Source organism: Chiloscyllium punctatum, chromosome 15, assembly GCF_047496795.1.
Source record: "Chiloscyllium punctatum isolate Juve2018m chromosome 15, sChiPun1.3, whole genome shotgun sequence".
In the NCBI taxonomy this organism is placed as follows: domain Eukaryota; kingdom Metazoa; phylum Chordata; class Chondrichthyes; order Orectolobiformes; family Hemiscylliidae; genus Chiloscyllium; species Chiloscyllium punctatum.
Window position 1 is genome coordinate 10738388 of NC_092753.1, and position 24286 is coordinate 10762673.

The 24286-nt window shown below is 42.6% G+C and overlaps 1 protein-coding gene and 1 non-coding gene across 2 annotated transcripts; both read left to right on the forward strand.

Annotated features, from left to right (window-relative positions):
* The first annotated feature begins 2016 nt into the window (after positions 1-2016).
* Positions 2017-18770, forward strand: tpt1 (tumor protein, translationally-controlled 1). The gene is given in 8 exon segments (XM_072584627.1): positions 2017-2079; positions 2082-2136; positions 2139-2171; positions 2527-2600; positions 3651-3838; positions 11516-11621; positions 12058-12174; positions 18601-18770. Coding segments are annotated over 8 exon segments (624 nt in total). The 5' UTR covers positions 2017-2031; the 3' UTR covers positions 18604-18770.
* On the forward strand, positions 18345-18475 carry LOC140486561 (small nucleolar RNA SNORA31). Its single transcript, XR_011962632.1, has one exon. It is a non-coding gene; the product is annotated as a small nucleolar RNA SNORA31 (small nucleolar RNA).
* Positions 18771-24286: the final 5516 nt, after the last annotated feature.

Consider the following 24286-nt stretch of genomic DNA (forward strand, 5'->3'; position numbering starts at 1 on the left):
ACCTGGATCATTTCAGACACCTCCTTCCCCTTCCTGGACCTCTATATCTCCATCAATGGTGACCGAGTCAACACTGACATTTTCTACAAACCCAGTGACTCCCACAGCTACCTGGATTACACCTCCTCCCATAAAAATGCTATTCCTTCTTCCCAATTCCTCCACCTACACTGCATCTGCTCCCAGGAGCACCATTTCCACCACAGAGCACACCAGATGGCCTCTTTCTTTAAAGACCACAGTTTCCCTTCCCACGTGGTTGATGATGTCCTCCAGCACATCTCATCCACTTCCCGCATCTTCGCCCTCAAACCCCAGCCCTTCAACTGCAACAAAGCCAGAACCCTCCAGTTCTCACCTTCCACCTTACCAGCCTCCGTATACATTGCATCATCCTCCGCTATTTCCGCCACCTACAAACCCAACTCACCACCACAGATATATTTCTATCCCCACCCCAACCGTCTTCCATAAAGACCATTCCCTCCATGACTACTTCGTCAAGTCCACATTCCCCCCAACAACCCACCCTCCCCTCCCCTCCCCTCCCCTCCCAAAGGAGCCTAAATTTCATCTGCACTTCCACAAATGTCATTTACTGCATCCGTTACCACTCCCTTACCACCTGACATCTGGAGGAGGAAAGCCTCATCTTCTACCTTCTAACCCCATGGCATCAATGTGGATTTTACCAGTTTCCTCATTTCCCCTCCCTCCACCTTATCCCAGTACCAGCCTTCCAGCTCAGCACCGCCCTCATGACCTGTGCCACTTGTTCATCATCTTTCCCACCTATCCGCTCCTGATGAAAAACTTTTGCCCGAAATGTAGATTTTCCTGCTCCTCGGTTGCTGTCTGACCTGCTGTGCGTTTCTAGCACTACACTCTTGACCCATATCCCGCTAAGCCCTCCGTATTCATATACTCGTCTAGATGCCTTTTGTTGTAAGTGTACCAACCTCCACCACTTCCTCTGACAGCTCATTCTATACACGCACTACCCTCTTTGTGAAGAAGCTTTTCCTTAAGTGCCTTTTATATCTTTCCTCTCTCACCCTAAACCTATGCCCTCTAGTTCTGGACTCCCCACCCCAGAGAAAAGACTTTGTCAATTTACCTGATGTATGCCCCTCATGAATTTATTAACCTCTATAACGTCACCCTCAGCCTCTGACGCTCCAGGAAAAACAGCCCCAGCCTTTCAACCTCTCCCTATAGCTGAAATCTTCTAACCCTGGCAACACCCTTGTAAATCTTTTCTGAACTCTTATAAGTTTCACAACATCCTTCTGATAGGAAAGAGACCAGAATTGCATGCAATTGCATACAAACGTTGCCTAAGCAATGTCCCGTACAGCCACAATATGACCTCCCAACTCCTATACTCCATACTCTGACCAGTAAAGGAAAACATACTAAACACTTTCTTCACTATCCTATCCAACTGCGACTCTACTTTCAAGGAGCTACGAACCTCCAAGGTCTCTTTGTTCAGCAACACTCACTCGGACCTTACCATTAAGTGCATAGGTCCTGCTCGGATTTCCTTTTGCAAAATGCAATACCTCACATTTATCTAACTTAAACTCCATTTGCCACATAGCCCATCTGATCAAGATCCTGTTGTAATTTAAGGTAACCTTTTTTGCTGTTCACTTGTAATGGATGAAGCCATACTACTCAAAACATTCTTAAGCAGGCAGCCCAGACTATAACTTTGCAATTTGTTTCAGTAAGTGTACAGTGAAAATTACCAGGATGAAGTTAGATTGACTATTAGATTTTAAAACAGACAAAATGTTTTTTCACAAAGAACCCCTACAGAATGCAGTCTATCTAAACTAGACTTAAAGATGCTGTTCTGAATATACACAATGGTCCTAATGAGCAAACTCCCTTATATAATTACTAACTATCAGCAAGTCTTAAGAGTGAGGACATTCTATACTATAGCAGTCACCATGGTACACGTCACGTGGATAGGGGCGTGAGAGCGTGCGTGATTGTTACGTAAGGTGACGTTGACGTCACATGCGACGCAGCATATATAAAGCCGGCCAGCGAGCAGGCTCGCCCTTTCTCCCCTTCTAACGGGTTGCAGTTTATTTGGTGCTGGGCTGTCGCCGGCCGACGCCATTTCGACATGAAGCTTTACAAGTGTGCCGTCTCCGGTAAGGTTGTCGCTCCCTTCCCGCTGCTGTAGTATCCCTCGCCTACAATGCGAGGGATTGGCGTGTGTACGTTTGCTGAGGGAGAGAGAGAGAGAGAGAGGGGGATGAGATCGCGGTCGGCGAAGCCTCCGATTGTTCTGGAAAGCCTGGACGGATTAGGCCTTGGCATCCTGCCCCGGCCTGCGTCAGAAGGCGACGTAAATGGGGTTGCACGGGTGAGGGCTTCGGGCTGGGAGTGCCCTCCCTCCACCAGAGGGAGAGAGAGAGGGAGGAAAGAAGGGTCTACAATTTAAAATGCTCTTCGTTTTCTCTTCTTTCCGCGCCCCCCCCCCCCCCCCCCCCAAACTTTTCACAGGCGACGAGATGTTCTCCGATATCTACAAGATCAAGGAAGGCGCCAGGGGCATCGTCTACGAGGTGGAGGGGAAGGTGAGGCTCGAGCCCTCCGGGGCGCGCGCATTGCGGGGAGTGGGAGGTGGGGGCGTGCGGTGTGTCGTGACGTAACTGAGTGTCTCCATGGCAACGGGCGAAGGGCGTGGACCCCGAGTCCAGGGCGTGGACCCCGGGTCCAGGGCAGCGCCCCCCCCCCCCTTCTCTCCGGCGCAAGTTCAGGTTATTCATCCACAGAGAGCCAGGTAAATACATTGTACCGGGTCTGCGTTCGCCTCCAGCTTTCGGCAGCTAGTGGAACTCTGATTCAACAAAAATAATCAGGAAATGAGAGCAACTGTTGTCATAAAGCTCTCCCCTGTTATTGGTAGAAAGAATCCATCTGACTCGATTAGGTATGGAAATCTGCTATCCTTACCTGGTTTGGTCTGTGTGACTCCAGACCTATAGTGATATCATTGACTCGTAACTGTCCTGTGGGTAATTAGGGATGGATAATAAATGCAAGCCAGTAGTGTTGGTGTTCCATGAATGAATTTTTTTCCCCTAGTATTTAAGGACTTGGGTGTAGGTCATTTGGCTCCTCTTCCATTCTATTGATTCTGCACTTAGTTGGTGCTGGTGTCCACCTCCACCTCTTCTACCTGTCCTGAATTGCTCTTGACTCCCTTGCTGATCAAGGATTCTGCCATTTATACATTAATGGGTGCCACTCTCCACTCTGGAAGCACTCTCTAGATTTCCTTTGTCCCCTCTCAATCCTGTCTGTTCTGGCAAAGTTGATCTCCTGTTCTGCTCTCTAGGACTAAAGGCTTTGCTTAGCCTGTTCAGACAAGACCCAACTCCTTCCAGCAGCACAGTGACTGTGTTCTGTAACTGGGTATTTATTTTTTTCTAGAGCATGTTGCTAATCTAGTGATAGCTAGTTAAAACCTACTATTACTACTCAACCTGTTAAATTGGGCCAGCAGCAGACTATGTCAACCATTGAGTGGGTTGGTTGTCAGTGTGACCTGGGGGTTATGCAGCACGAAACTAGTAGAATCCTGGAGTTTTGTGCCATATGTTAATTGTTGTTTCCTTTGTAAGGTCATTTCCAGAACTGAAGGATCAATTGATGACACTTTAATTGGTGGCAATGCTTCCCAAGAATGTCCTACTGAACAGGCTGAAACTAGTACTGTCAGTGGTGTTGACATTGTTTTAAATCACAATCTTAAAGAAATCAGCCTTGCAAAAGCTGACTATCGAACACATATAAAGGGATACATGAAACAGTGAGTAATAAGCTTGGCTTTTCTGATCAAATGTTTATCCTGTTGCTTTTCTCTTGTTAATTTGTGATTATCCCCTTTGGTATCAAAATGAGCTATCTATTTCAAGTATAACTAGAGCTTTTGCTGTATAAGTGTGACTGATTCTGCTTGCATCTCACCTAAGGTAGTTCTCACCTGTCCTTTGAGCATCATGTCTTTATACCTGTACTGTGAATGCATTGGATTCAGATTTCCTTATGACATAACTTCATATACCCAGTTTTTCCTTCTAATGTAGAACAGAAAATCTGTCATTCTGAATTGCAGCTAATGCTCAATTAACATCAAGTTAATCTTTCACCAACCTTTCATACATTCAATTTTCCTGGGAGGACCAGTTTCACCACAGAACACACCAGATGGCTCCTTCAAAGGCTGTAATTTCCCCTCTCGTGGTTGGTGTTCTCCACATCCACCCTCAAACCCCATCCTGTCAACCCCAACAAGACAGAACTCCCCTAGTCCTCACCTTACACCCCACCAATCTCTGTATACATTGTGTCATCCTCTGATTTCTGCCACCTACTAATGGACCCCACTACCAGAGATATTTACCCCCTGTAAATATTCATAAAAACCATTCTCTCTGACTCCCTTAGGCCCATGCACCCCCACCATGCCCTGCCACCGCAGGAATTGCAAAATCTGTGCATACACCTTCCTGCAACTCTGTCCAAAGTACCAAAGGAGCCCTCCACGTCCATCAGTTTTACCTGCACTTCCACATGTGTCACTAAATATATCCATTACTCCCAATGCTGTCCCCTCTATGCTGGGAGACAGAATGCCTACTTGCAGACTGCCTCAGAACATCTCTGGGACATGGTGTCAGGATCAAGGATGTCAGAACGGGTGCAGAGTGTTCTCAGAAGCAAGGGGCCAGCAAGAGGTTATTGCCACATTGGAGCCAATGACATTGGAAGGGAAAAGGTTGAGATTCTGATGGGAGATTAGAGAGTTGGGCAGAAATTTTAAAAAAGAGGTCCTCTAGTAGTAATATCTGGATTACTCCTGGTGCTATGAGCTAGAGAGGGCAGGAATAAGAGGATAAAACAGACATGCGTGGCTGCGGAGCTAGTGTATGGGAGAAGGAATCACACTTTTGGATCATTGGAATTTCTTTTGGGGTAGAAGTTACCTGTACAAGGACTGATTGCACCTAAATTGGAAGGGGACGAATGTACTGGCAAGGAGATTTGCTAGAGCTGCTCTGGAGGACTTAAACTAGTGAGTGGGGGAGGAGTTGGGAATCGGGGAGATAATGAGGAAAGAGATCAATCTGAGACTGGTACAGTTGAGAACAGAAGCGAGTCAAACAGGGCAGACAGGGACAAGATCGGACTAATAAATTTAAACTGCATTTATTTGTGAGGGTCCTAACAAGGAAGGCAGATTAACTCTGGGCATGGTTAGGAACATGGGACTGGGATATCATAGCAATTTCAGAAATGTGGCTCAGGTGGTCAGGACTGGCAGCTTAGTGTTCCAGGAAACACATCCTACAGGAAGGATAGAAAGGGAGGTGAGAGAGGAGGGGGAGTGCCCTTTTAATAAGGGATAGCATTGCAGATGTGTTGAGGGAGGATATTTCCGGAAATACATTGTGAAGTTATTTGGGTGGAACTGAGAAATAAGAAAGGGATGGTCACCTTATTGGGATTGTATTATAGACCCCCTAATGATCAGAAATTGAGAAACACCCTTGTAAGGAGATCTCAGCTATCTGTAAGAAGAATAGGGTAGTTATGGTAGGGGATTTTAACTTTCCAAACATAGACTGGGACTGCCATAGGGTTAAGGGTTTAGAATGGAGGGGAATTTGTAAAGTGTGTACAAGACAATTTTCTGATTCAGTATGTGGATGTACCTACTAGAGAAGGTGCAAAACTTGACCTACTCTTGGGGAAATAAGGCAGGGCAGGTGAACTGTGGTGTCAGTGGGGGAGCACTTTGGGGCCAGCGACCATAATTCTTTGTTTTAAAATAGTGATGGAAAAGGATAGACCAGAACTAAAAGCTGAAGTCCTAAATTGGAGAAAGGCCAATTTTGACAATATTAGGCAAGAACGTTTGAAAGCTGATTGGGGACAGATGTTTGCAGGTAAAGGGACAGCTGGAAAATGGGAAGCCTTCAGAAATGAGATAACAAGAATCCAGAGAGTATATTCCTGTTAGGGTGAAAGGGAAGGCTGGTAGGTAAGGGAATGCTGGATGACTAAAGAAATTGAGGGGTTGGTTAAGAAGAGGCCTATCTAAGGTATAGACAGGATAGATAGTGAATCCTTAGAGTATAAAGGAAGTAGGAGTATACTTAAGAGGGAAATCAGAAGGGCAAAAAGGGACATGAAATAGCTTTGGCAAATAGAATGAAGGAGAATCCAAAGGGTTTTTACAAATACATTAAGAACAGAAGGGTGACTAGGGAGAGAATAGGGCGCCTCAAAGATCAGCAAGGTGGCCGTTGTGTGGAGCTGCAGAAAATTGGGGAAATACTGAATGAGTATTTTGCATCAGTATTTACTGTGGAAAAGGATATAGAAGATAGAGTGTAGGGAAATAGTGACATTTTGCAAAATGACCATATTACAGAGGAGGAAGTGCTGAATGTCTTGAAATGGGTAAAAGTGGATAAAATCCCCATGACCTGATCGGGTGTACCCTAAACTCTGGGAAGCTAGAGAAGTGATATTTGTATCATCAATATTCACAGGTGAGGTGTTGGATGACTGGAGGTTGGCTAACATGGTGCCACTGTTTAAGTAGGGTGGTAAAGACAAGCCAGGGATCTATAGACCAGTGAGCCTGATGTCTGTGATGGGCAGGTTGTTGGAGGCAATCCTGAGGGACGGGATGTACATGTATTTGGAAAGGCAAGGACTGATTAGGATGGTCAACATGGCTTCGTATATGGGAAATCATGTCTTTCAAAGTTGGAGTTTTTTTTTGAAGTAAGAGGATTGAGGCAGAGCAATAGGTGTGATCTATATGGACTTCATTAAGGCATTTGACAAGATTTCCCATGGGAGACTGGTTAGCAAGGTTAGATCTCATGGAATACAGGGAGAATTAGCCATTTGGATACAGAACTGGCTCAAAGGGAGAAGACAGGGTGGTGGTGGAGGGTTATTTTTCAGACCGGAGGCCTGTGACCAGTGGAGTGCCACAAAGATTGGTGCTGGGTCCTCTACTTTTTGTCACTTAAATGATCTGGATGCAAGCATAAGAGGTACAGTTAGTAAGCTTGCAGATGACACCAAAATTGGAGGTGTAGTGGACAGCGAAGAAGGTTACCTCAGATTACAGCAGGATCTTGATCAGATGGGCCAATGGGCTGAGAAGTGGCAGATGGAGTTTAATTCAGATATATGCGAGATGCTGCATTTTGGGAAAGCAAATCTTAGCAGGACTTAATGGTAAGGTCCTAGGGAGTGTTGCTGAACAAAGAGGCCTTGGAGTGCAGGTCCATAGCTCCTTGAAAGTGGAATCGCAGGTAGATAGGATTGTGAAGAAGGCGTTTGGTATGCTTTCCTTTATTGGTCAGAGTATTGAGTACAGGAGTTGGAGGTCATATTGTGGTTGTACAGGACATTGGTTAGGCCACTGTTGGAATATTGCGTGCAATTCTGGGCTCCTTATTGGAAAGATGTTGTGAAACTTGAAAGGGTTCAGAAAAGGTTTACAAGGATGTTGCCAGGGTTGGAGGATCTGAGCTACAGGGAGAGGCTGGGACTGTTTTCCCTGGAGTGTCGGAGGCTGAGGGGTGACCTGATAGAGGGGTTGGGGCGTCCAGTACTAGAGGGCATAGGTTTAGGGCTAAATTCTGTTTAATATAAAGTGTTTGCTCCATTGGATCTGTGCTTGCTCCCTAGCGTGCAGACCAATCAATTTCCTTATTCCTGTAAATTTCTCCAAGTGCTGTCTCAGTTTGTTTGCAATTTTGTTTCCACTCCCCTTGTGGGCAGTGAGTTTCAGGTGATTATCAGTTGCTGCAATGTGTTCTTTCTCCTTCCTCACTCATTGTGTTTTGCCCATTGTGTTCAAAGATGTAATACTGATCTTAAGTGAATGTCACCACTAGGGGAGCTGGCAACTATGCTGTAATGTCATATAAATCCAGACCAGGTAACTTACATGTAAAGCACACGTGTTCTTTGATACAAAGATGAAAAGCTGGAAAAACTTGAAGCATTTGTGGGGACTTAACTTTTCTAGCAATGGCCTTTGATTCTAACTCTTCAAGAAATTATGCTGACAGGGCAGGAAGAACATGAGAAGGCTTTGATTGATGGAAGCTAATTTTTCTTTTTTCTGTTGTAATATTTTGTCAGCATCTTTGTTTGTAAAGATGAATTCTAAATACCAAATTACTCTCTAGTCTTGTCCTTCTAAGTATGCACCAGTTTGTCCCCAACGGAACCCATGCTGCCTCTTTCTGTTTTCATGCCAATACAATATGCTTGGGTTGTTTCAATCTCCTACATTGTAGGGTTCAATATGGTCACATGTTCCAAGCAAATTTTCTCAGACCCTCAACCCAGGAATTAATTGAGCATATCTAATCCTGGGAGCTGGGTAACGTTCTGCAAAGATATGCTGCATTCTCTGGGGCTAAGATCTGGTGCGTGCAACTGGTTTTGGGTCAACAATATGTTCTAACCAAAACTGTGTAGCTGAAACATCACTTTCATCACCTTGTGTCTCAGCCTCTTAATGAGGGATCATACTCCCTTAATCCTTTCTGATCATTTTCGAGTATGCTGGTCCTAATTTTTTTCTGTGAACTAAGTTGAAGTAACAGAACATTCAGTTACAGTAAATTTGTTTCCTGATTGGGTGACATGGTGGCTCAGTGGTTAGCACTGCTGCTTCACTGTGCCAGGGACCTAGGTTTGATTTCAGCCTGTCACCTGTGTGCAGTTCTCAATGTCTGTGGGTTTCCTCTGGGTCTTTTGGTTTCCTCTTGTGGTCAAAAAATGTGCAGGTTAGGTGAGTTGGCATGTTAAATTGCCTGAGCTGTTCAGGGATGTGTAGGTTGTGCATTAGTCAGGGGTAAATATAGGGTAGGGGCAATGAGTTTGGGTGGGTTACTCTTTGGAGGGACTATGGACCAAATGGGCTGTTTCCACACTGTAGGCATTCTATACTTCTATAATCCTGCTGTGTGGGGAGGAACAGCAGGATCTTGGGGTCCATGTATGTAGATCCCTCAAAATTGCCACCCAAGTTAATAGATTTAAGATGTGGCTTTCATTAACAGGGTATTGAGTTTGAGCTGTAAAGTTTTTAACTAACTATAAAATCCTGGTTGGACCACAATTGAAATATTGTCCAGTTCTAGTTACCTCATTATAGGAAGGATTTAGATGCTTTAGTGTACAGAGGAAATTTACTAGGATGCAGCTTGGATTGGAGGGTTTCTCTTATCAAGAGAAGTTGAGTGAGATAGGGCTTTTCACACGGAGAAGAGGTGACTTGATAGAGTTGTGCATGGTAATGAGAGGCATAGTTTAGATAGCCAGAGACTTTCCCAAAGGCAGAAATAGCTTTTCGAGGTCACCATTTTAAGGTGATTGGAGGAAGGTATAGGAGGTGTTAGAGGTTGTTTTTTTGCAGAGTGGTGTGTGCATGGAATGCACTGCCAGTGGTGATATTTGGAGACATGAAGTGATTACTGGACAAGCACATGGATGGCTAGGCACAATATCATGGGCTGAAGAACCTGTACTATGCTGTATTGTTCCATGTTCTAAAGTGGGAAAGAATTTGTCACTTTCTAATCTAAAGGAATAGTTGACAAATTGAGGGGATTTAGGAACCTTTCTGTTGGCATTGATAGTTTCAACTCAGCACGGAGGTGAAAACCTTCTCATCTCGGAAGTTTGTCATCCCTCATTGCCTTCATTAACATTAATTTCAGTGAGTGTCTGTGTCTGATTCAGTTTGCTTGGGATTGTGCATATGCTGGTCTGTTCCTCTATAAGTATTGATGCAAAGACTTTGGTCAGTGTGAATTTTCGAAATTTCATTGGCAAGCTGCTCATGTCACCTTTTAAGTTATTGATTCTTGCTGTAACAGGAAGTTTTGTTGGTTTCGATCATTTGTAAGCTTCTTTCCACTCTGCGTTTTGTTTTCTGTACTGTCTGCTACTTATCAATTTTACCTTGTCCTTGATTTTAGACCTTAAAACATAGGAGCAGAAATTAGGTCATGCAGCCCATCAAGTCTTCATTATTTAATGGTGGCTGATAGGTTCTTCAACCCCATTTTTCCTGTTTTCTTCCAGTAACCTTTGAGTCACCTCACAATCAAGAGCTTATCTATGTCTGCTTTAAATAAACTTGACCTGGCCTTTGCCTCCTGTGGCAATGAATTCCCCTTTTCTTCATTATGAAAGGTCTTCCCTTACTTTAAGGCTGTGCCCTTGGGTCCTCTTCACCTGCCAATGAAGACTCTCAATCCTTCTAAACTCCATTGAGTATGGTCATAGTCCTTAAACTTTGCTCATGTTAGGCTTTTCATTGTTGGGATCATTCTTCTCCTGGGCCATGTATCTTCATGGAGGCATGGATGCAAAATTGCTCATATATTCTAAATTTGGTATGACTAGGCCCTTATAAACCCTCTGAAATTCATCACTGCTTTTATATTCTTGTACTCCAAATAAATTAGTAGAAAGTGAGGACTGCAGATGCTGGAGTCCAGAGTTGAAAAGTGTGCTGCCTGGCCTGCTGCACTTTTCCAGCACCCCACTTTTCAACTCTCAAAATAAATGTGCCAACATTGTATTTGCTGCCTTAACTACTGACACAACCTGCACGTTTACCTTCAGAAACCTGAATTAGATCTCCCAAGATCCTTTGCACTTCAGATTTTTCATTTTCTTTCCATTTAGAAAATAGTCCATGCCTTAACTCTTCCATCAAACTGAATGACTTCAGTTTCTCACATTGTATTTCATCTGTCACTTTACCAACACTCCTAACCAGTCTAATCATTTGGCAGCCTCTTCAATACTACTTGTCCCTCCACCCAGATTTGTATCATCTGTAAACCTGGCCTGAATGCCCTTTTTTCTGGCAGTTTGTTGCTCTAGTGTGGTAATCATACTTGTTTCATGTTGAATTCTCTTAAACACCTCCCATGATCTGTGTAGTATTAAGCCTGACGTTTCAACGGACTTGATACTGGATCATGTCTGCGTTGTTCTAAGATTAGAATTGGGCCAAAATTTGTGATTTAAACTTGGGAATATCCAGATCTGATCAAATCCTTTAGTTGTGGGTGAGGGTCTTAAGCACTGAGATTGTATCATTGTTCAGGAGATGATAGTTGATTTGTTTCTCAGCTGCTTTTTACCCAGGTGAAGTGGATTCCTTTGAAGCATGTCTAACCTCTAGTTCACTTGAGGCTTTAAGGTTACTTAAAACCACTGATTTCCAGGAAGTTTGAATAGTAGGAAATGTTGGACAGCAATATAGGTCACTCCAGGAACATGATGAATTAATTATCCCATTGTAATAGTGAAATGCTAGTATTTCAGGAATTGTGACTTTCATTAAAGCCAAGAACTTGATCTGGATATGACACATTTCCATGTTAACACAAGGCAAGTCTAACATGTATTTGTTAATTTTCAGACTGAGAAACAGAGTACAGGAGCAAAATCCAGATGGAGTGAAGACTTTTACAGAAAATGCCCAGAAAGTTATCTCAGAGATTCTAAACAATTTTGTAGACTATCAGGTAACTTCTAATTGTATTATAAAGTAGAAATTAATGCCTCAACTTGTGCTAACTACCTGATAAATGTTATCTGTGGGCTTGTGTAGTTTTAATCAATCTGTCCAGATATGTTATGATGAACTACTAGAGCAGCTGGGACTTTGAACATGGGTCTTTTGATCCAGGCATGAAAGTACTATGACTAAGCTAAGAGCTCCTTTTCAATCCCTTAGAACTAGGGATTAATTATGGTCTGTTCAGTGACCAAGTAAGCCAACATTTGCAAATGTTAAAATTTGCACGTAATATGATGAACGAGGAGCTATGTTTCTGCTGTCATAGACACGTGTGGTTGGGAGATCATGTATGAGAATTGAAGCTAAAGTATTGTCTGGCCACTTATAATAGGCAACATTTTGTTGGAGAATCTTAGTACTAAATTTGGGAATGTTCTCAGCTTTTTCTAGGTGAAAGCATGAACAGTGATGGCATGATTGGATTGTTAAACTATCGTGAGGATGGTATTACTCCGTACATGCTTTTCTTCAAGGATGGTTTGGAAATTGAAAAATGTGTAAGTTTCTTGATGCTGCGCAGCTTTTATTTGAATAAATGTTTTGAGTTGGTTGAGTTCTGCAGCTAAGAATCAACAGATTTAAGCCAGGTATAAACAAAAAGGGCCTGCACTGAAGGATCTTTTAAAATATTAAATTTGGCTGAGAATGTGGAGCGATCTGTTTTGGTGTTTATCACCAGGTTGATCTAACATGGCCAGCACAGTTACCATGCTGTGAAACCTATCGAAATGGGAGAGCACATTTGAGCCCTAAAGATGAATCTCTTGTTCTGTTGGCAGTAAATTACCCTTAATTGACACTTTACCTCACAGTTGAAGATTTATTGAAATTAATCAGTGGAAACAGTATATTCAGTTGTCAGATCATTTCAATACAGAGCTGGAGCGATCGTGAGGTACAGGGTTTCAGGGGCATTGTTACTGGATATCTTGGAGGTGGAACCATTACACATGGGCAGGTCAGGGACAGTCATCTGGCAAGTATTTTAGTGTGCCTTACTGGGTTTAAAATAGTGGCAGGTTGTGGGAACCCAAGTAGGATGATGAAGTAACTAAAGTTGGTATCCTTTCAACAAGTCACCCTTTATTTACACATGGAAACTCCTTGACATTGATCAAGCCTCTTCAGAGCCTGCTCTGAATGAAGAGCTTTTGTCATTATATTGACTGGGGGCTGCCTGATCGATCACATTAACAGCCCTAATCAGGGAATTCATTGACGTCCACCTGGCTGACATTATTACAATCACTACATCCCTCCCAGAGTCAGAGGACTTAAGCTTTTATTATGTAGCTCCTCCTGGCATGCTTGTGCACTAGGTCTGGTTCTTCTAGCTCTGCCTCTGATACGGGCAATGTGTAATGTGCAGTAGCTTGCCTTTTTGTTCTGGAGCATTCTACCCTACAGTTTGTAAACAGGCCCTTCAAGTAAACAAGTCCACACCAACCCTCTGAAACGTAACCCTCCCACACCGTTTCCCTCTGACTAATGCACCTAACACCAGACAATTTAGCATGGCCCATCCATCTGATCTGCACATCTTTGGACTGTGGGAGAAACCTGAGCACCCAGAAGAAACTCCACACCAACATATGCTCAAGGCTGGAATCAAACCAGGTCCCTGACCCTGAGGCTACAGTGCTAACCACTGAGCCACTTGCCTGAATTCAATTTTTTGTTTGGCAAAGATATTGAGGCTGTGATACTACAATGTCCATCTGAGCTCACTTCAATGCTTGACTGAGGGAAAGCGCACTGGTTCCAGAACAGTTGGGAAGATAGCTGAGGAGCTTGGTATGTTTTGCTCCTGCACTGAGCTTGCAGCTTTCCATATGGTGCACATGTTTGTTCAAGATTGTCATGTTCACCAGAATTTTGTACATCACTGGACCTAACCTTCCTTTAACCATGCAGGACTATCTAGTGGCTCCTTTACCAAACGTTCTCTTTAAGTAAGCTGTCTCTTAGCAAAGTCTTGTCTGGCATCGGTGTTCCTGATTCCAGTTGACTCTGCCACCCACCATGTCCCCAGGAAAATAAGATTTAACTTCCTAATAGAACACTTTGCTCCAATTCTGGAGCAATCCCTGAAGTTGTATGAGGTGTGGTCCCATAGTCAAATAGAAACAAACTATTTGGTACCTGCTGAAGCTGTAGGCTGTCTCTTCTTGCTGCCTTCATAGTTTGAACTGCTTTCTGCCAGATCATTGGATGATGGATAGTATGGAGCTCTTTGTATGACAAATACAATTTGACTGTTTCTGTTGTTCCTGTGTTTGATGAATGAACTCTATACATGTTCAAATGCTGTGTCCACAATGACTCTGAACATTGAAGCCTTGAAAGACCAACATAGTTGAGTAATGAAGTCCAGGGCTTACCTTGCCATTTCCATAAATGTGCGGATGCTGCTGGCAATTTTGTTCTTGGCACTTTGGGCACTGCCCCATTTAATGCAGTGATTTCTGCATCCAGTCCTGCCATGCACTGCCTCACCAACATCAACCCCTGCTCGAGTTCAGTCAGGATCTGGTGGTGATCTTTGTTCATTGTTGCTTTCAATATGCTGTGATTTCATCTCCAGGTCCAAAAAGATTTTGGTTCTGACAGTTTGGTTTCTTCTCCAGCTGTTTAAGTTTTGCTAGGACCATATATTTGAGTCCACAGTTTGAGATTGTCAATTGTGAATGGAAATGTCTCAAATGTTAAAACTGGTACAGACTCTTCAGTGGTGCCACCAGTGGTGTATCTGCCAGCAGAAGGTGGCTCAATGCTACATGACCACCACCTCCTGGATCAGTTTCAACTTGCAATTATATGTACCTAGTATTAGAGCCCATTACTGAATTTGGCCTGAAGCCATGGGAGGCACTGCCTTGTTCTCTTTAAGTGCATCTACAGGGGTTTGTGGTTATAAATTTAAGGTATTAGAATTTCCTGGCTCCAAATATGACTACAAAATCTTTCTTCCTATCCTGGTGTCTCTGTTCTGCATTAGCCTAATCCTGGATGAAGCTGCTATTGGGCATTCTTCTTTGGGCTACCTATGAGCCATACAGGGACGTCTCGCATATCAATACTAATCTTGATTGTGATCATAGTATGCCAACACCTTTTTAGAGACTGATCACTTTTTTTCCAAAGACTTGGCCATAGAGTTGATGCAAAGGTGCTTGGATGGAGGCCAGGTTATGATGATTTTTCTGTAATAGTTCACAAGCCCAAGGAAAGGCCTAAACTCCAGTACAGACACTGAAGCGAGGGCCCTCTGACTGTCTCACTTTATCTTCTAATGAATATAGTGGGGAAAGGAGATCAGGTTAAGCAGTGTCAGGGACAGTGGTGTTGATCATGTTGGAACCTTTCATCAGGTTGCAACCTTAAGCCTAGACTTCCCTGCTCCTCTGCTGTTTGGCTGGCTGTGCTTTTTCCAGCTCCACACTTTATCGACTGACTTTGTAGCATCTGCACTCCTGACTATCTCCAACTTAACGAATGTAACCGGTCTGTCTTCTAGCCCAAATAAGTCACTTTGGGGGTGCATGGAACACTTTCTTTGCCCCTTCTGAGATGTACACTTTATTGGGAGAGATGTGTTAAGGATTATCTTATCTCCAAGTTCTCAAAGTGCTTTTTATTGGTTTTCCCTGTTAGCATGTCATTTAGGTAAATGATGACCTTGTGCGATCTTGTAAAATGTTCTCAACTGAGAAATTGCACAGGCTGACAATATCTGAAATGGCAGTCTCTTGTAGCATACTTCTGAGAATCCTTATCTGCAGTTGCAAGTACGCATGGCTTATGTCCAGCTTTGTGAAGGGCAGCCCCTGTCAGCTTTGTATAAATCCTCTGCAAAGGATTGGGTATTTACCCAGCTGTGAAAGGCAGCTTACCATTTGCTTAAAGTCTCCAGTTGAACTGACTATTTAGGCTTCACAAATCAGCATGACAGGTGCTGTCTATTCTGCAAATCGGACTGTTTGGTTCCTTTGCTTTCCTCTCTGGAAAATGGCCCTGGGCAGGTTTTGCAGAACCACTATTGCTTCCTGTTCAACATGCTACGGTAGCCTTTGATAGTCCCTATACCTTCCTAAAAATGTTCTAGGTATTTAATTAGTACTTCACTCAAGCAGCCATTTTTAATGGAGAAAATGTTGAGCACGTAAAACTTAATTTTTTTTCTACCAACTTCTCATCAGCTTTGGCCTGAGCATTTTGCTATAATCAGTGATAACTGAACCAGTTGCTTCTAAGAAGCTGCAATTGGATCAGTGGCAGGTCTGCAAGCTGTCAGCATGTGCTTCATCTGCCCAATGTCATTAAGCTTGGAAGAATAACTTATTCTGTCCTCATACTGGGCCAGTCTTCAGGATTGAATAAGTTGAGCTTTGCAAATCACAGCATGTCAGAAGTGCTTATCCCAAGTCAAAAATGACAGTTGCAAATTATTTTATCCAGGAGCATGTTTTTCTTGCCACTGAAATAACTCCTCAGATCCCCCCACCCTTTATCTTCATTTGAAAAATGTTTGGCACTGATTCAGCTTCCTCTGAGCCAGCTGAGTGAATAGAAACCTCCCTGATTGAGGCTGAAAATCTGGTTGTTTTGGAATTCTTATTCTGAGGTCCATCTGGCTGACCTTGTTACAATCACTACAGTTGGCAAGGGACAAATGGTAGACATTGTAGTCCTCGGTAAGTGGCAGTCCTTCATTGAAAGAAGACATGGTTAAAACAGGATACAAATCCTTCAGGCTTGCCTAAGGCACAAAGCATTTGAAGAAAGATGAGCTGGCAGTGCAAATCAAGGTAAATGGATCTGACAGCCTTTGGAGAGCCCTGGTTCGGGGATCACAACTGGAATTTGACATTCAGATATATCTATCTTTTGGAAAGACAGGAGAGAAGGGAAATAAGGCCAATTGAGATTATCAAGCTGATGTACTGTCTGTGAATGGAGGAAAATAACAGCAAGAGTATAGACTCTCCTACAGTAGCTACACTGAAGGAAATGGTGTAAATTACAAATAAGCAGATGTAAAAAGAGCAGTAATTATGGGTGATTGGGTCAGTCAAGTTTAGAACGATTAGCTGTGACACCTCTAAATGATACTAAAGGATAGTTTCCTGGAGAAATATTGTGGGGCCCACCAGTGAACAGACTGTTGTGGTTTAATAAATGTGAACTTTAGGTGTGTAGATTAGGAGGAAAGACAAGCAGTGGCAGGTATTGAAATAATTCATGACTTTGGGCAAAAAGCAAGGGGGGATTTTTTGACCATAGCTAACCAAGTAAAGGAAAATGTAAAGCATACAAGGAGGCCAAAGTCAATGATAGACCTGAGGACTTGGATAAATTCAGAATCCAGCAAAGGAGAAGAAATATAATGAACTGTGCAAACTAGTGACGAGAAAAGGGAGAATTTGCCAATTGGACAAGTTACTGGCTTGAGGTTGAAGGTGGTGAAAGTTGCTTTTTGGACTGGGGGCATGTGATCAGTGGAGTGCTGCAAGAATTGGTGTTAGTCTGCTGCTTTTTGTGACCCAAACAAATGATTTGGGTGTGAATATAGCAAGTAGATAGTTCAGATGATCCCAAAATTGGTGTAATGTACAGCAAAGAGGGTGCTTCAGTACAATTGGACCTTGGTTTTTTTTGGGGGGGAGGGGGGAGAGGAGAGAGAAAGGGAGTAGAAGGAATCAAGAAATGGCATAGAAATTGGGGCCAAAGGCAGATACGTCCCTGATGGCTTGTATCCTAGGATCCTGAAATGTAGTTGCAGGGATGCTGGCTATATTTTGTTATCCTAACATCTTGGTTGCTAAAAAGTGATGTTGATATTAGGACAGGAATTGAGTAATGAGAATCTGGAACTCCTTGTTACAGGGTTCTGTGGGGACAGAGTTCTTGTATATATTGAGATTCTTGATCATCAGGACAATCCAAGGGTTATGGGAGTGGGCATGTGGAATGTCAGATCAGTATTCCTATTGAATGGCAATGCAGACTTGAACTGAAGTTTTGATTTATTCATCTATAATTAATGTGAAGTGTGGTTTTGTGATTTAAATTTGAATAGATTGAGTTAATTCTGTAAATTGGCCATCATTGGGTGACTACCTTGCCATCAGTCAATTAGCATCGGAGTCTTTGAATTTTAGTTGTGTAAGAGCCTGGGAAGAGTGTGTATTACTTCATGGTAGATGTTTTACTGTGATCAGATTAACCTCTGACTTGATCCTTGTAACACAATAAGTTGCCCACTTGATAACTAGTCAGTGTGCCACTGGAAAAGCACAGCAGGTGCTTCTAGTACCAGAGTTTTCAACTGATCTCCAGTCACTCTCTCCCACTTGATAACTAATCAATATGTGCCATTCAATCATTAATAATTTGTAGCCAAGACCGAGAAATAAACATTTGAATTGTTATATGGAGATTGTTTCATTAAATGGCTGTCCTGATTTGTTATACTCAAACTGGTATCCAGTTTAGAATCACTTTTTGATAGCTACAATACATTGCATTTTTATGTTTTATCTCCTATCTCAAGTCTTGAATAATATATCTGTTCATGGATCTGTGTGAAGTTATCCTATCTAGTTTGGACTTGCAGCCTTTGCTCACAAATATTTCTTTACCCCAGTGTCAGCTCCATTTCAGTAACATGCATCTACTGATAGACCAGAAAGAAAACACTGACTTTTTGGTTTGCAAATGGATGCAAAATAAAATGTCTCCCATTCACTATCTGTTTGCTTTCCTGTGACAATTCAGATTGAATAAGGGTGAACATATTTGTTGAATATTTTATATGGTTTTAGGAAATTGAAGCTATTAGTAGCACATATTATTAATCCTCACTCGGTTGTAGACTCCTGTAATATCAATGCATACTTACATGGATTTCTGGTTTCTTGCAGTAACACTGCTGCCTGCAGTTCATCATGTTGAATTCATCGATCATAATGGCCTGCTGCTCATCATTTTCCCTGCAATAAAGTTGGACTTGTATCACCAAGCTGATTAATGATCAGAAGTGGAAGCATTGTTTTAAAATTTAAGTTGTAATAAAGTGCATTAATCACCTAAATTTCTGATTTGCGTTGATCTGAGCAAATATTGGAGATGCTAGCTCATTTGTGGTACAATGGCAGAGGGGTAAGTATGTACCATCTGGAGGCATGTTAAGTATACAAAATCATTTCATCTTTGGGGGAATAGCTACCACATGATCAGAGCAGATGCATTTGGGGCCAGCCTTGTACATGGATCTGCAGGTAGAGGTGTGTACATCCTGACATGACAGTACCTACATTTTAATGAGTTTTGTCTGTTTTAAAAGCTGCTTATTTAAAGGGCTGAAAGTCAATTATAACAGAATTGGTATAGAATGAGATTTGATGTCTTTTGTGACAGTGGATGGGCTGGCTGCTTTCCCTTTGAAAGGAGTTTGTTCAGAAAATGTGTACAGGGCAGCATAGTGGTTCAGTGGTTAGCACTGCTGCCTCAGTGCCAGGAACTGGTTTGATTCCAACCTAGGCAATTGGAGTTTGCACATTCTTCCTATATCAGTGGGTTTCATCCAGGTGCTCTGGTTTCTTCCTGCAGTTCAAAGATGTCAGGTGAATTGGCTGTTAAATTGTCCATAGTGTTCAGGGATGTGTAGGTTAGGTGTTAGTCAGGGATAATGTAGAGTATTAAGGTTGGGGAAAGCATCTGGGATGGTTACTCTTCAGAGGGTCACTCGACCTGTTGGGTTGAAGGGTTTATTTCCACACTGCTGAAGAAATTGATCCTTTGCTGGTTAGTACTTTAGAAGCCCAAGGGCTCTGATCTTGAGATGAGATAAAATAGCTTTTAATACCATTTCTAGCAAGCCATGGGTTTTGCTTTAACAATACAATCTTTACTTGATTTGAAGCCAATAGAGTTAGAAGATCCTTTATCCAAATGCTCAGGGTCAGCTATTTTTTCAGCATTTGGGATTTTTATTTTTAGAATAAGTGATAGTTAAAAAAATTTCACCTCTCGCCCGTAGGTGTTCAAAGTTTGGGAGAAGATTTGTAGCTTGGGTGCTCGTGGTTCTGTTCGCCGAGCTGGGAATTTGTCTTGCAAACGTTTCGTCTCCTGTCTAGGTGACATCCTCAGTGCTTGGGAGCCTCCTGTGAAGCGCTTCTGTGCTGTTTCCTCCGGCATTTATAGTGGCCTGTCTCTGCCGCTTCCAGTTGTCGGTTCGAGCTGTCCGCTGTAGTGGCCGGTATATTGGGTCCAGGTCGATGTGTTTGATGCCTAAGGGAGAGACAATGGAATGAGGACATGCCGCAACCCAAAGGACTAGCCACACTACCATACATCAGGAGCATTTCTGAACTGACAGCCAGACTACTGCGACCACTAGGACTCATAACAGCACACAAACCAACAGCCACGCTCAGACAACTCACCAGAACGAAGGACCCGATACCCAACATGAGCAAAACTAATGTAGTGTACAAAATCCCATGCAAGGACTGCACAAAACACTACATTGGACAAACAGGAAGACGGTTAATGATCCGTATACACGAACACCAACTAGCCACGAAACGACACTGCCAGCTATCCTTAGTAGCCACACAGACGACAAGCAACATGAATTCGACTGGGGCAACATGAATTCGACTGTGCCACCGTGCCGTGGGCGGTACAGTGGCACAGTGGTTAGCACTGCTGCCTCACAGCGCCATAGACCTGGGTCAATTCCCGCCTCAGGCAACTGACTGTGTGGAGTTTGCACATTCTCCCCGTGTCTGCGTGGGTTTCCTCCGGGTGCTCCGGTTTCCTCCCACAGTCCAAAGATGTGCAGATCAGGTGAATTGGCCATGCTAAATTGCCCGTAGTGTTAGGTTAGGGGTATGGGTGGGTTGCGCTTCGGCGGGGCAGTGTGGACTTGTTGGGCCGAAGGGCCTGTTTCCACACTGTAAGTAATCTAATCTAATCACAACACTACCATTATAGGGCAAGCCAAACAGAACAGCCAGGGAATTCCTAGAGGCATGGCACTCATCCACAGACTCTATCAACAAACACATTGACCTGGACCCAATATACCGGCCACTACAGCGGACAGCTCGAACTGACAACCGGAAGCGGCAGAGACAGGCCACTATAAATGCCGGAGGGAACAGCACAGGAGGCTCCCAAGCACTGAGGATGTCACCTAGACAGGGGACGAAACGTTTGCAAGACAAATTCCCAGTTCAGCGAACAGAACCACAACAAAATTTCACCATTAAACTATCTCTGGTGTTACATGCTTCTAAGAATGTGCTTGGCCACATCCCCATGTCACATCTGAGTGACCCTTTTGGTTGATGACTTGGTGGCATTCAGAAACCCCAGGCCTGTCAGTGTTTAGCCATGCCCCCATGTTGCTTCTGAGTGAGACACATTGAGTGGGGTGTCAACTTGGTTGTTTGAGAAACAGTTAACCTTTGTTAACGAGAGAACTTCACACAAAACCTCTGGATTTCTGACCTTGGTTTTTGGATGTTCAGATAAAGGATCTTCTACTTGTAATATCTCCACAATCCTGTTGTTGCAGGTGTACGATATTAGCCACTGAAGTACTGTGCATGGTTCTGATGTATCACGTTTGTCCATTGGAATGGGTTAGGGCACATGATGTTGCCAGTGCTAATGTTAGCTGTGGAGAGATTTTGTTGGTTTCTAATAGGTTAAAGGGGAGCTTAATTTTAATGTGAATAGCCCACGTTTCCCTCGATACAGGTCTGTAACCAGGAAGCTTCAGCTTAATGGAACGGACTCAAGAATTGACGTTTGGTTTATTCTGCTCAGGAGAACCATGGGGAAATCAAGCTGATTAAATAGCTTTTTAACATACTTGTAGTACAGAGCTGATGTAGGATCGGGCTGGATGGCTGCTCTGAGTATCATAGATATGATGAATTAAATGGACTCCATCTGCCATAAATATGAAGTTCAGTCCACAGCCTGTTTAAGATAAAATTCCAAAATTCTGCTAATTTCTCAAGATGTACACTTTATTAAACCTACTTTTCATCTCTTAACTTGCAGTTTGCTTAAGGGCATTCCAGCATGTGGGTTGCAGTTTATAATTTCAGTGGAGAACAGAAACCTGGCATTCCAAACTAGGGGCTTCCTTTCAACCTGTTTTTTAGAAGTTCAAATCATGGCATAATTACCATAAAAAATGGTAATGTTTTCCTACTACAGGTGGTACTTGTCTAATTTGGCAGACCATGAAGTTAAGTACAAATTAAGACAAAAACCCTCAATTCCACATTGAGTAAAGGCTTCACTGATATGTCAAAGTCACATGCCTCATGGATTGACTATTTTCTGATTGCACACCAAAGCCAGAATTCAATCTAATGTGTTTGAAGTGCAAACATCCTAAATCTACACTTATGCAAAATAGATGAAGTGACTTAGGAGGGAACTAGGTGATCTGTCATGGCATGGATAGCTGGCAGTTCGACTTGATTAGATTTTACCAAGTTGTAGACTAGATCAATATTAGATTAGTGCTGGTAAGAGGGCAAGAATTGATTTTTGACAATGCCTTCAGTCTTTGATAATCAAGTTGATTTACCAAATTGGCTGCATGACCAACTATTTTCATTTGAAAATTCATTTCAAACAAATGAAATTGAGACTCCAAAATAGTTGGACAGTCTGGTAAGGCATTAGTTGTTTGACAGATTAGCTATAGATTTTGCCATTTTGTTCACCGTTGTCAGGGAGGGCATGGGCGAGAAATGAAGTTGAGTTTGGGCATTGAAGCATTACAGGAATTTGGTATGTAGACTAATTGAATATAGGGATAATGCAGAGGCAGCTGGTTCTTAAGTCTGTGGTGATCAGTTTTGGTAGATGGGCAGGTCCTGATGTCTTGTATAGTCTAGGTACTGAGAACAGTGGGTGCTTAAACTAGTTGATCAGTCTTTTCAGGACTGCATGCCTTAAACCTGAGAAATAGGTTGGGTGATTAAAGTGATTGTATCAATGGTGCAAAAGCATCAAAGGTGGCAATTATGATACTAATGTGGTAGTGAACAAAGTCCAAAGGCAATAGACAAGTAGCAGTTTGAAGTTTACAAATTTTCCTTATCTGGGACTTGCAAAACCATGATGGTATGCTGCAGAGGAAAGCTGTGAATAAAGGTAAATTTACATGGAAGCTTTAACATTGTGAATAGAAGCAGTGAACCTCGTGTTGAGAACGTGAATTGAGATGGAGGTTGAAATCAAGTTACCTTGGAGCAGTGTGTAGAGTAGGAATGCAGTGAGTGATGAGCATTAAGAATGGTGAGAATTATGTGGCAATTGGGTGAAACAATTCATTCAGCATGTGGTTTAAAATTCATAAACTACCTGTCACAAAACTGGCTCAGGTGTTTGCATGGTTGGAATTTCTGCCATTGTGACCATGAACCTTGTCATTCAGTGCAAGAATACATATAAATCAAATACTAGACCAAATTATACCAATACAATATGTACTTGTCATGTGGAGGATTGCTCAGTCAGTTTTACAGCTGAGATCTAAACCTTGAAAGACATGCTGCTTGTAATCTTTAGTGCCTGTTAATATCATTTGCTAAATTGAAGGCTAAATATTGATACCATCTGTACTGTCCCCAGAGCCAGCAAATTACTTTAATCTTATTGTGCTATATAAATTTCTTGGCTGATAACTGTTTTACAGCCAAATAAAATTCTACTATTGGATACTTGTGCCTGTTGTTTCATTGTTAAAGTGACAGCACACTTTCCAGTATTAACTTCCTAAATCCATTCCATAACTGGTGTTTGCACCATATAATATGGTGCAACAACCTTTGCCATTGAGTCTGTTGAAATCAACTTCTCTTGCCAATGATTTACTCAGTTCATGGCTTTTTACATGGTATGGATGTTAAAGCATCCAAGTCAAATAACAGTAAGGTGTTAGTATTACCTTCAAAAGCCGTTTTGTTGCTTAAAATAGCTTATACTGTCAGTTGGCACTGGGTATGTATTCGATCCTAGGGGTCGTACTCTGGCAATATTAAGGTACCAGAAATTGGCTGGGGGAAGGCAACTTGTTGATACTGAAGTGGGAACATTAAGACTTCATGGTGCCATGTGGTGCAGAAGACTGATGTTTTACAATTATCCTGCAGATATTTCTTTTTAAAAAGAGAACTAATCCGGATCAGTTAAGTTACTGCATTTGCTTCTACCAGCTTTTAGGTAGTTCAGTTTATATAAAACTTGCTCAAGACTGACAGTGATGTACCATTGAACTTACTGTTCCTGTACTGTCTATACTACAGTATAGTGCTCATGAGTATCTAAGGTATATAGAGTTCTGGGCTTCAGAAATGAGCATCATGCAAAAAAAAAGTTGTGCTGTACCTTTCATCCTGACCAGACATTGTCCAACACATGAATTCACAGCAGAAATAGGCCTCTTGGTGCCTCCATCCTGTGTCACCATACAATAACCTGACACATCTATGTTGTTGCCTACACTGATGACCTTTCTATCTGTCTATAATATTCTAGAGGTTAACCCTAAGACAGTGGAAGTAGAGTTCC